The sequence below is a fragment of the Jatropha curcas genome, chromosome 10 (assembly GCF_041381405.1).
Source record: "Jatropha curcas cultivar XTBG-Jc1 chromosome 10, XTBG_Jcur_1.0, whole genome shotgun sequence".
NCBI classification, from domain to species: Eukaryota; Viridiplantae; Streptophyta; class Magnoliopsida; order Malpighiales; family Euphorbiaceae; genus Jatropha; species Jatropha curcas.
Window position 1 is genome coordinate 16,243,052 of NC_143160.1, and position 13,523 is coordinate 16,256,574.

Genomic DNA, 13,523 nt, shown 5'->3' on the forward strand with positions numbered 1-13,523 from the left:
GTACTTATTCAAATTTTCTGCAGGCATATTTTGTAATTATATTTTGTACTTATTCATAACTCTGATGCTTTCGTGTAATTATATTTCACTTCTGTTTTTTTTTCAGCATATATCCATCTTCTCGAGCAGCGAGGCAAATTTTGAAGATAATCAAGCTACAGCTGCATAAAGAAGGATACACATGGGATGCCGTACCATAAGAGGCGAGAGACTTTTATTGGGAGGAGTTCCAGGTACTCTTTGGTTTAAGTTATATCATCATTCAATGTTTACAATTCAAGATACATCCTTAGTGTTTAAACGCTATATTTCATTTTTTTTGCAGAAACATTTCATATGGGACGAGGCCATTACGGCTATGCTGAAAGTAGCCTGGGAGAAGATATGCGCCGATCGATACGCTGACTTCACCTATAGGATGAGAAGAAGCGGTAAGAAGCAGCAGTGCGTGTCTCAAGAGATATGGGAGAGCTGGCAAAAGGCTTGGGAGGATCCTGCATTCAAGAGAAAGCGGGAGATATTTGCACAAAACAGGCGCAGTGAGACTGGCGGTGATGGAGCAGGACCTTCGCGACACACAGGCGGATCTATATCTGCTATAGAGACAGCTCGATTATTAGTAAGTGAACTAGTCCCTTTACAAGAAACTGATGTTTAATGAAAGGACACTATATATATTAATATATCATGCATAAAAATTCATTACAGGCTAAAGAATTAGGTCGTGAGCCCACACCGATGGAGGTGTTTACATACACTCACACGAAGGACCACGATCGTAATACCTTTGTCGACAGACGTGCGCTGAGCGTCAATGTAAGTAACAATGAATAATATTTACATTTACCCTCTAATCATTGCGAAGATGTACAAAGTTGAATATAATAAAGCTTGCAATTGCATTTATTAATTAATTTTTTGTTTTCAAGAGAACTATACTACAGCTCGGGAGCGTATTGTTACTTCTCAGACCGATGAATCTGAAGCTGAGTCAAGAATTGACGAGGTAGCGCTTTATCTCGAGGCTGTAGGGGGCGAGAAGAAGAGGAAGGTATACGGCATCGGGTCTCAGGCATCACAGTTTTACACTGGCTCAGCAGCTCACACTTCTACAGCCAGCGCAGCACCACAGCCGAAGCACACTGACTCGCACTATGATGATGATATACGGGCTCAGCTTGCTGATCAGCAGAGACAGATTGCAGAGCTTAGAGCGCATGTGATGCGGCTGTCCGGTGAGGACCGTGCTGGTACTTCTTCCTCTGATCCTGCGCCTGCTACAGACCGACATGTTTCGACGTCTCAGCAGCAGCCACTATCGGCTCCTGATCCCGATGCTGCAGACGATACCTTGGTCACCCCTCCTGGCGCTACATCACATCCAGCAGGTACTCCTCCCGGCGATCCGACATCGGGAGATCCGACATCGGATCCTGCAGATGAGCAGCAGCATATATAGATTTGATTTTGGACCTTTTTAGTTTTTCATTTGTATTTTCATATTGTAATTTGTTCAGAACAATAAAAATTACATTTTTATACTGTTATTGAATTGCGTGTGTGATATAATTGCATTTATGTCAATTTTCACAGGTGCAGAAAAATTTTGGTTTCAAAATAATATTTAATTTTTTTTATTTTTTTTCAATTTTGCGACCAATTTGATACCAAAAATAAAAATTTTGAATTTACAATTTGTGACCCATTTGAGACCGATTTCAAAAAATTGCGCCCGATTTTCTACGACCAAATTTGGGACTGAATTTCCAATTAAACCACAACCAAAAATTGCGACCGATTATTCAGTTTTGCGACCGATGTTATCGGTCGCAAAATTAGTTTGCGACCAGTATTTTGGCGACCGACGTATGTCGGTCGCAGATCGGTCGCTAATTGAAATTAGCGACCGATATTTGCCATTTTGTGGCCGATTTGTCGGTCGCAAAATGGCTTTTTTTTTTGTAGTGATATAAAATCATGTTTAAGCAATTACTTTAATAAAAATCATATTTAAACCGAAAAACAAAACCACATCAATGCACTCTTTCAAAGCTACTCAAGAAAATGAAATATCTTTGGTTTAGATTCCATTTTTGAGTTTTAGAACTCAGAATCTAAAGCACGTACTAGGTACTTTTTTTTATTGTTATAAATCACAGCACATAAACCATAAATATAAACGATAAAAATGGTTTGGGGCTCTCAGTTTGTGACGTTATTAATACCTTTTAGTATATTCTTGAATTGTTTCTCGTGTTTTCTTATTTTTTTTGCCTTCTTTTTCTTTCCTCTGCTACCTTTTTTCTTTTCTCTATTTCTATCTCTCTCTTTTTTTTTTCTTTTTTTTTTTTTTTTTTTTTTTTTTTGCTTTTTTCCTCCTCTAGACTTCACGTTTCCCTCTTTCTTTTTCTTTTTTTCCTGCTTCCCTTTTAATTTCTACAACTCTTTTAGCCTCTTCTCCTCTCCTTTTTAATATGTTAACCCTTACTGTTTATAAGGTCTTTTTATTTTGGGCTAACACTTACTATGGACTTATAACTTAAATTAATTTTGGGCTAATATTAAATTAAACTAACCTTTAATTAATTTTGAGATAATATTAAACTAACCTCTAATTAATATTAATTTTGGGCTAAACTTTAAAACAAAATTTAGGCCAAGATTTCAATTCTATATATAGTCCAATTTAACTCACAAAAACCTGATATTTTTTTTTTACCTAATAAAATTATAAAATGAATAATCCAGAAAATTAATATCAACACTAAATTAATTAGAGAATCGAAGGATTTTCATCATTGAGCATAAAGGTAAAAATCGAGCGTTAACAATATTCATGCATAATATTAACTGTTCATTAAAATTATTTTCGTATAAATCTTATTTTAATTTTAAATCAAACAAATTATTGCTTTTATACCGAAAATCTAATCACCTAATCCTTCTTGGTTTGGAGTTTTAATGCAGCTTCCATTGGACAAATATTTTTCCGAGTCAAAATCGAGATTTTATCTTAGGTTTTCCCGTAATAACTAAACCTAAGGTGGCGACTCTTTTTCTTAAAAGCAAAATTAATTAAACATGTTTTTTTCATGTAATTCAAGTCCAAATAAGAGTTTTAATTTCTTTAATTAGAATCTTGGCTGAGATCTCACACTCCATGACAGATTCCGATTAATTTTTTTTTTTAGAAATTAGCACTTTGGGTATATTGATCTTCAAGGCATTGACATATATAATTTTTAGTGTAATTTATAAATTAATTCACATCTATCCACTAGAAGAACAATATACACTGTTTAATTGTTGGATAAAATTGATACTAAAGTGAAAGAATTTATATAAATTATATGTAAAAATCTTTTGGTAATTTTATAATTCATGCAAAAGTTGAAGATAAGTAAAATCTTCATAACCTCATATATTGACGACTTGAACATTTATTTGTCTCGCTTTATATGATATTGTAAATACGTTACAACAGAATAAATACATGAAATCACGAATCAAGGTTTAGTCTCTAATATGAATCTTAAGGTTCAATTTCTGGCAAAGTCACACACTCGTAGAGCCCCAGAAAAGTAGCATATTGATTGTACACAAGTCCAAATCCACGTATTCAAAAGTTTTCATTCAAGAACGTTAAGGTTTTTTTGTTACAAAAATTTAAACACAAGCAAACATTACAATATATATATATATATATATATATATATAGTGAAATATGAAAAACAATAAAACTTATCCAGAAAAAACATCTTCCTCAATGTAAGTGTTGTCTCCTTGGCCTTTATTCAAGTATTCAAAGCCCAACCCAAGCACAGGTACAATAGCTGTAATGGCCTTTGACAGATTAGTATTTCTATTAAAATGCTTACGCACCAAAGGAGCTCCCTTACGAGCAAATGTAGTATTCATATACAAATGTGCATCCCACAACACTTTCTGCAAATACGACTCTTTCAAAAAATCTTGACAAACTCCTTCTCCAATTCCGTTAATAAGTGTAGCCACATCTTTCTTGCTTCCTGAAGAATACTGAATTATCTGCTTTTTATGTAAAACCTCTACATCTTCAACATCGTTAATCAGTTTATCAAGAAACACCAAATAGGTTGAGACCTGCGGTTTGCATCCATGGTGGCGCTGTTCAAATGCCACCATATTTCTAAATAAAGTTCCTTTGTAATCGTCAATATAAAGGGGAGGAATTACAAGAGCCCTTCCTTCTGAATGTATATCTAATGGAAATAAACCCTTTCCTTTCTCAATAAGCATTCCAGCCTTTTTTAGCTCTCTTATTGATCCAATCATATCTATTGTATCCTCTCCTTCTATTGTTTCTGCTTCTGTTCCTAATAATTTTCTTGGTAATATACTAAGTCGAAAAAGATCAAGGAAATGCTTAGCTGACTCCAACTCTTGTGTTGATGATAACAATGGCATGTTTCCTCTTCGTATTAAAGGGGAAAAGAACTTAAGAGCAAGATCTTGCAGCGATTCATGCGAGTTATAATTATTTCTATTTGTTGATTGAAATAACATTTGCAGAACAAATAGCGGAAGTTGATTCTCCAACATCATCAAGTCACGGCGTAGAACAGGCAACATCCATCTTTCTATCAAGCTAGACCCATGTGTAAACTTGTGCCTTTTTAACTCTCTTAAGAGCTCCACAATAAAACATCCATCTAATAGAATTATTTCTACAAATTCTTCCTTGCTTAGTTTGACTTCATCTGCATAATGGCTTCGTGCTTCCTCCTCCATTCTTCCCAAGGCATTTATAACATCTTCTAATTGAAGTATCTTTGAATCGACAAGTCTGTGCAGAAAATTTTTCTTCACTTTCTCCATCTCTTGTAAGTGCCATGATGATCCATGATGGTAAGGGCCAATGGAGATAATGTTGGGAGTATAAGCTTTGGGTTCGACTTGACGCATATTGATGGGAACTCTGTATATAGAACAGGGTTTGGAGGTGGAGTAGTCTTGAGGATTTTTAGGGTAAGTTTTTATCTTCTCTTTGAGAGAAGCTTCCCAATTTGGAAGACTATGGAGTCTTCTTGTGTATATGTTTTGAAAGAGCAACCTGCATGCAGTTTTCTTGATTCCCATTTTTTTCAAGTTGGTGGAGAAAAGCAATCAACCTGAAATCGGAATGCTCTTGTTTTGAATTTGGTAAAAGAAAGTATTTGTGTTATATAAAGGCACATTAATTCCAAGGTCAATGGATTTTCAAAAAAAAAAAAAAAAAAAATTCCAATGTCAACGATTTATAAGTCAAGTCTTTCTTTTATTTCATATAGTAGGTACAAACTAATCTGCTGATCAATAAACAAAGACCTCTCGGTTGGAATTACAAAAAAACTAAAAAAAGACCTAACGGTTTACGGTTGGGTCTTTGAAAAACATTATTAGCTGTCTAAACCACAAGGACCCAAAAGAAAACTAAACTATTTGATGTATAGATCACCTAATTTTGTCGGTTTCTTTTTTCATATGAAACGACAATGGTGGCTTTTCTCTTCACATTTTAATATCATGTTGAATGAATGTACGCACAAGGCTAAGTTTGATACACAGAATAAAATGAAATGAAAATAAAAATAAAAATAAAAATTTCCATTCTTATATTTCGTAAACAACATGAAACAAAATTTGATTTCATTCCTTTATTTGGTCATAGGCTGGAGTATAAGAGATATGGAATAAAATTAAGAATAACTTATCTAAACCCAATCTATGATTCCATCCATGGTTCAAATTAATAATTTTTTTGAAAAGTATTTTTGATTATTCACTAGTAAAAACTATTAAAAAAATTTTTTACTGTAATTAATTTATTCTATAAGTGGATCTGTAGACTAAGTCTAGGTAAATTTTATCATGGAGAATTACTAAAAAAATCAAAATACGCAAGTAACTTTTATATAAAAAATTATTTTTTAAAGACTCTGACTTTGTTTTGTTACATTACACTTTTTGACTTTGCCTTCGTTAGATTATAGTTCCTTTCAGCTTATTTCCCTTTTCAGTGCAGACAGAATTTAGAAGTCCACAACTCTGCGGAGAAGATTGCAGAGCTTCAGTCGAATCAGCTGCTTCCTAGTACCTGGGAGGTTTAGAGAGAAGGGGATGAGTTTTGCAACTCAGTGAATAATAATAAATAATACACACCACATACAGTCAAGCAAAATGCACCCTAGTATACTGAATGAACACACAACAGTCAATCATATGACATTACATCAGCACCCACAAACAATATCACCTTCAAATAATCACATCACGTGGAAATTAGTCAGTGGAGTCACCGAACCCCCGATGAGCCGTCCTCCCACATGGCTCATCCTCTCACGTGTGCACCAGGGAGCCGATCCCTCATACTGGCCGACTGGTCTAATCCTCACTTGACCAGCCCTCTCATTGTTTTTCCATTCTCTCTTTTCTTTTCCATACCAACAGGAGGTAACCCGGTCGTCTCCATCAAATCTAGATCATCAGGTGCTCACAACAGGAGGCCACCCTGCGGGCTGCGATCAAATCTAGATTATCAGGTGCGCCCAATAAAGAGACCAACCTGTGGTTTTCCATATCACACAGATCATAGCAGTAGGTGCACACGGGGGCGCCGATCTCCCATTTACCCGGCCAAATTTCATATCATATTCAGGATCCATATCACATATACCATTTTCACAAACCCATGGTGACCCACTTCATCCCAATTCCACACAAACAAATCACAGTATAGTCATAGCACAAATAATCAAACAATTCATTCATCATAATACACCAATTTCATCCAAATGCACAATCATATATAAATATAATTATAGTGATCGTAGCATAATATATATGATAAAATACTTATAATATATTGTAAATATGTAAATAAAAATATAATGTTTATAAATAAATGTTATGCAAATGTAGTGTTGATATGCATTATTTATTATTACTCACAGTGATGGAGAGCGAAATTCTAGTTTTGATGTTGTCCTGGAGGAGCACTAGATGGACCCGGGCGATCTAAGAAATTTAAAGAATGACACAAAACAAAAATAACTATATCAGATAAAAATATTTCTTTACCACTCTAAGAGTTTTATTTTCTTTTCTATAATAAATTTTTATTTTTCTACCAAACTCTATTTTACTTATTTTCTTCTGACTTCTATTTTATTTCCTACCGAAATTTATTTTATTTTCTACCGAAATTTCGGCAACATCTCCCCTAAAAATTGGACTATCTACCTGTTAAAATATCATCAGTTTATCTAATAATTTCAAACCACACAGCCCATCCATCGGGCAATCAATCAATTCAATTTTCTCATCCTCCATCCGAATATCAATATCAACATTACATTTAATTCTCAATTCCTCATTTCATTCCATTTATAATATTATTATCAAAATCCCTCAATAAACTATTTAATACTGAATTTAATTTTTAACTAACTAACTAACTATATATATATATTTTAATCAATAATTACTTCATATTAATTAATCAATAACTAGTTTGAATAAATTTTAACTAACTAAATAACTAAGATTACTAACTAACTATTCTTATTAGTCAATAAATTAATACTACTTAAATTAATTTCACTACATAAAATTAATTAACTACACAAAATAACTAAAGTTAAGTGAACTAAATTAATTTACTACAAAAATAAAATTAATTCAAGTAATTAAAATTATTAAAGTTAATTTTTACCCCAAAATATAATTTTTGTTGAATTTTTGCTAGATCGGGAGTTTTTACGCATGCCGGATCGAACTACGCGTGCTGGAAACTGCAATTGGTCGCCGGAAATGTACTGCAGCAACGGCAGAGCTGCTGTGTCATGGTGGAGACGACCGATCGGCTTGCTGGAGCGGCGACAGTGGCAGCGGCGGCTTGACAGGGCTGTGCTGCTGCTGTAGGCGCGACAGAGGAGCAGCGATCTGGGCTTGCCGGCGCGACGTGGAGCTGCTGGAGGTGGCGCGCGGAGGAGTCCGATCGAGCTGGAGTTGTCGCGCGGCGCTGCTGCTGCTCTGTCTCACCAAGGACGTAGACGCAGTGAAGGGAAAAGAAGAAAGAAAGAAAGAAAGAAAGAAAGAAAAGAAGAAGAAGAAAGGAAAGGAGGGAGGAGGAGGAGGTGGCGCGGTGGTGGCAGTACCGGTGGTGGACGGGAGGCGCAAAAATGAGGGAGTGAGGTGAGCGTTGGAAATAAGGGGAGAGGGGAGAGTTCTAGAAGTGGTTTGGGCTGGTTCGGTTCGGTTCCGGTTCGATTCAGCCCAAATCCCGATTTTCATTTGATTTTTGATTTTTCAGTTGATTTTCGGTTCAGTTTATCACTGTAGGAATTATTAATTTTGCATTTAATTAATTAAACTCATTTTCAGGCTGTCGATTTATTAAATTTAAATGGAAAATCTTTGAAAGTAAAAATTCGGGTTGTTTCAAATACAGATAAATATGTTTCCATATTTTTCAATATTGAGTCTAATAATAAACCATTTATACAAAGAATAAAACAAATACAATCTTGATTTGAAGTATCAGATTGAGTTGACAGAATATAATATTTATTCCATCGGCGATCACTTGCTCCACTTGGTGGCTGTTCATGGGACTGTTCAACTCCATGTTCTTTCTACAAATCCGATTTGATTACCTTCAAATTTCTTCCAGAGATTCGCACTTCTTTCTGCACAACTATCTAAATAACAAAAGACGCTAAATAAAATCATCATAATTGTGACAACAATAACTCAGAATTAGATTTGAGAACAAAATCTCAAGATATGAGCGACGATAAATTCCAATAATTACGCGACAATAACTCAGATTTATATAAAGATATGAAGATTATTCGTAAAAAAAAAAAAAAAAAAAAAAGAAAAAGGCGAAGAACTTTTAGGTTTTAGGTTTTGGGACAAAAGAGAGAATGGGTAGGTGGTATTTTTTCGTGTATAAAATAATGTAAGTAATAAGTAAAAGTGCTCTCCTATTTTTCAAGGAGCAAAAAAGTGCTATTTGTTAATCAATAATCAAAGACTTAAACGCCTAGGTCTTAAAATAAGATTTTGCAAGAAGTCTACTTTTCCTAATTTTTTTTTTTAAAAAAAAAAAAAAAAGATCTTTTGCTAATTGGTTAGTCTCTTGTTGCTTAGTAATTAAAGACTTAACAGTTGGGTCTTTAAACAAGATTTTGCTAACTAACTTTTGCTAATTAATTACTCTCTTAATTTTATTCGAGAGATAATAAATCCATAGAAAATACATTATGATGTGCATATTTAGACTCCGTTTGTTTCTGAAAAATAACTTGTGAAAAATAACTTGTAGATAAAAAATATTTTACAGAAAAACACATTATTTTCCGACGTTTGACTTTACATAAAACTTTCTTCAAAATTATTTTTCAACATTTGATATAACATTAAAAAAATTTAATTTGTCTTCATATAAATAATGCATTTACACCTATTATATTATTCATAAGCAATCTATATTAAATATAAATTTAATAATTAGATTTTCTATTTAAAATGTATTCTAATAGTATAAATATTATAATGATGATTAATCTATTCTAATAATGTGATTTAATTTTTTAATTAAATTATTTAACAATACCGTGTATATCATGTTAAGATAATTTAACAATATATAAGTATTATAATTACTTTAAAATATATTGCTAAAATATATATTTTAAATGGTATAAGCTTTAATATATTTTACAAATATATTGTTAAAATAATCATGTTGCAAAAAGAAGCATTTTAATAAATTATTTTAAACATCCGTTTCAAAAGAAAAAGTCACTTGGCACATTTTTTACACTTTCAAAGAGATTGCGAGCCCATAATTGCATTACGGGTGGCCTTGACTCCCCTAAATTTTTTTTTCAGATTTTATCCATAAAGTATTAAAATTTATTTATTCTACCCCTTAAAATAATAAATTTTTTCATTTTCAGCCCTAACTCCTCAAATTATTTTCAGTCCCTCACTTTAATTCCTGGTTTCGTCACTGTGTGCAGGTGAAATGTTTCTTGGTGGACCAAAAAGACTAGTTTTGGATTATGAAATAATCTAGGAAAATATTTTCCCATGTAAACAAGGGATTTTTGTTAATTGCTAACTTATTTTGCTTGACCAATAACTTATTTTCTTTTAATGTTCCAAATAATAAAAAATTATAGAAAATATTTTCCTGCAAGTTATTTTACTGAAACAAATGAAGTTTTAGTAAATAAGTATTCTCATTAAGCCAAATTCTCTGGCTACAAAATATATTTTATGCGCTGCTTCTGTCAACAATTTGTGTTTTCAAAATGTCATTTTGCAGTTTAAGGAGCTCATGTCTTGCAATTGGCAAGTTCGTATTCAATGTTGTTACCGTGAGGCTAACCAAGTAGCGGATAAACTTGCTAATTTGGTAGTAGAATTTATCAAGCTGCTGCTAGTTTGGTGATGGATCTTCTTCCGTTAGATATGCAGTATGTGGCTTGGGCACATTTGATTTGTTCCTTTGTATTAAAAAAAAAAAAAAAAAAGGCTAGATTCTTTTTTCAGCTCAATATATATATTCATCCCTATGCTTTTCATAAAATAACTTGTGGCATTCTCAACTTTTATTTTGACCCATCAAAAACTTCAATTTATAAAAATGTACCTATTAAATACTTTATTTGATTCATTGAACACCTTAACTTATAAAATTAGATCGATTGAACACTTAGAAAATTAAAAAATATAAAATTATTATTCCAAAAGTTGTATTAACCACATATCAAACCAACATTTTACATATAAAGCCAAAAAATCTTAAAATTTACTTGTAAGGAGGTTTGGAATTGTTGCAAAAAAGTGAAGTTCAAGATATTACAAGATTGATTTTATAGTCAAAGTGTTTTTGTCAAAGTTTAGGGGTTAAATGATGTATTTGGCTCATCAATTTCATATACCAAGCTTGCATGATGTATTTGGCTCATCAGTGAAAAGCAAACCGATCAAAACGTAAGTATCAAGCATCTCTTTTTATTTTGCTGCAAACACATAAGATAAATTTTTTAAATTGATGAGCTGCTATATCACTATATCAAAGAAAGAATCATGTAGTAAATTCCTACTAATACAAACAACCCGGCCAAGCCAACTATAACCTTCAGCCCTACAAAATTAAGCTTTTGGAGGGTTATTAAAAATTAACATTTTGGCCCACAAAATTGCCAGGCTAAAATTTTGGTGGAGATTATACCTTGCCTTCCTAATGTTGGCTCAAGATCATTTATCCTAAGATTTTGATAATTAAACAAATCAAATAAATTTGATATTTTGTATGTGCTAAAGTGATTTTATGCATTAATGATAAAATTATTGAAGAATTCAAGTTCCTACTACTCAAAGATTTTTATTGAAGACCATGAAAACAAATAAAAATTTTTATTGGTTAATATATTTATGAGTCTAGGAAAATTGTAGGATAGAGACATAATATTATTATAAGCATAAAATATTTTTTTATCTCTTTTAAAATTATTTTTAAATATTTTAATTAAATATCTTAGAGGGAAAAGGCCTTAATAATTGCCCTTCACGTTAATTCAAATGAAAAAGGTTTTTGGAAAAAACACTTTGGAGGCTATTAAATGTATTTCTTTCCAAAAGCAGTTCTGTTTCTCATGGAGTTGACACTTTCTGATGAAAAGGAACACAGTTTTCTAAAACTAACTCTCTGTCTCCTAGTTTTGTGTGCGTATTATAATTGTATGAATTTCTTGATTTGTATTTCTGTATCTCTTGTATATATAGATTACAATAGATAAGCTCTACCTATTCAAATACATATTCAAGAACAGAAACAGCTGTAAGTTAGTTACATATCCTTATCACGCCCCCTGACAGTGATTTTCGCAAGTGTACGAAATCGCAACAAGTAATATAGAGTAAGAGAGTATCGTATCCACAGGGATTGTATATCAAGTACCAAAATTATGTTAACCTATTATTATTTAAACGATAATAAGAAAGAATTGCTGTAAGGAAAATAAATTTGAAAGTAAAAACAGAAAGAGATTAAGCACAAAATTTAGGAGAAAAGAAATCAGGGATTTAAACTACTAGGGAATTTGATTTCACTTAATTCTATCCAACTTATTCTATTAGTTCATTAATCAATTTTAATTGTTCAAGTAGGAGAAACAACCCTAGAGTTACTAACAAGCTCTTCCGATGTATTGCTAGCTATTCTAATCTAGTCTAATTACCTATCTTCCACTAGTGAAATCAAACATAGATTAGATCTTTGAGTTTTGTGGTTGTTTTGTGAGTTTATAACCTAAGATCATTAACTTATGAAAACCCCCCTTGAGTCAAACCATATAGCTTCCACATCAAGTTATTATTCTCAAGTAATTTATTATCTTTTTCATATCAAAAACTCTTCTCCCGATAGCGATTATTGAAATAATTCAACCCAGGGAAAAAATTCTGCCTGGAAGCTTTAAGCACAATAATAAATTATAACAAGAACAATGAAAAACAAATCTAATATTATAAATTGGAATCGAATTAAATTACATCAAATCCCTAGTATAAGAGTTTAGCTAGACATAGTAATTAAATAAAACTCAGTCATACTTGAATCAATCATCATACTTAGTGATAACAATGAAAAGAAAAACAAGATGAAGAGTTTAGAGATAAAACTAGATCACAGCTATGTGGATGGCTTCCTTGAATCTTGGCACAAATCTTGGATGCTTGAAGTCTTTTAAGAGAGAGAGAATTATGCAGAAATTAGCCCAAAAATAAGATATCCAACAATGAGAAGTTCCCCTCTTTATGTAGAGCTCCTGAAGGCAAATCTGACTTCGTTTAGGAAATAGAATCCTTATTTAGTGCAAAATTTTCTATAGGAGATCATGACTGTAGGCCTTGGATTTCTTCTCAATTGGGACTCCTTTCTCTTCCAAAATAGGTCTAGGTCTTGTTTAGTACATTTAGGAAACTCTCCGAGGCGGCCCATGTGAGGAAAAGATTGATTTGTGTCTTTAATTCAGGCTAGTTCTGCCTTTGAAGCACGGGCATGCCATTATGCACGGCTGGGGCGTGCTGAAGTCTAGAAGTTTGGCTAGTGGAGCACGGGGTGTGATAGGCAAGCACACCCTAATGAGTCTTCGTGGCATGGGCGTGCCTTATAGCACAGGGTGGGGCGTGCTTTTTTCTATCCTTCCCAGCTAGAATTGTCATGGGCGTGCTAGACTTGACACGCCTTAATCCTCTTTTGGGCATGGCTGTGCCCAAAAGCACAACTCAGACCGTGCTTACTCCTGACTCTCCCTTGATTTCCTTAGCTTTTAGCATGGTTGTGCTTTTTAGCATGGCTTGGGTGTGCTGGAGGCTGAGTATCTTGCCTTGTAATGTTCTTTTCTGTGCCAAATTCCTACAATTTTCTCTTAGATCAAGCGGGTTAAGATTCAAGGAAGCTTTGAACAAAATTATACTAAAAA

General features: G+C 33.0%; 1 protein-coding gene across 1 annotated transcript; it reads right to left on the reverse strand.

Annotated features, from left to right (window-relative positions):
* Window positions 1-3,724: 3,724 nt before the first annotated feature.
* LOC149493189 (UPF0481 protein At3g47200-like) lies at window positions 3,725-8,229 on the reverse strand. Its single transcript, XM_089726545.1, has 3 exons — window positions 7,733-8,229; window positions 6,970-7,035; window positions 3,725-6,115 (listed from the first exon to the last, which is right to left on the reverse strand). Exon 3 carries the CDS (start codon window positions 5,116-5,118, stop codon window positions 3,742-3,744), a length of 1,377 nt encoding a protein of 458 aa, XP_089582671.1. The 5' UTR covers window positions 5,119-6,115; window positions 6,970-7,035; window positions 7,733-8,229; the 3' UTR covers window positions 3,725-3,741.
* Between the last annotated feature and the right edge of the window lie 5,294 nt (window positions 8,230-13,523).

Bases quoted from the DNA above. Each gene is read 5' to 3' on its own strand.
- LOC149493189 (XM_089726545.1), bottom strand. From the start codon at position 5,118: ATGGGAATCAAGAAAACTGCATGCAGGTTGCTCTTTCAAAACATATAC.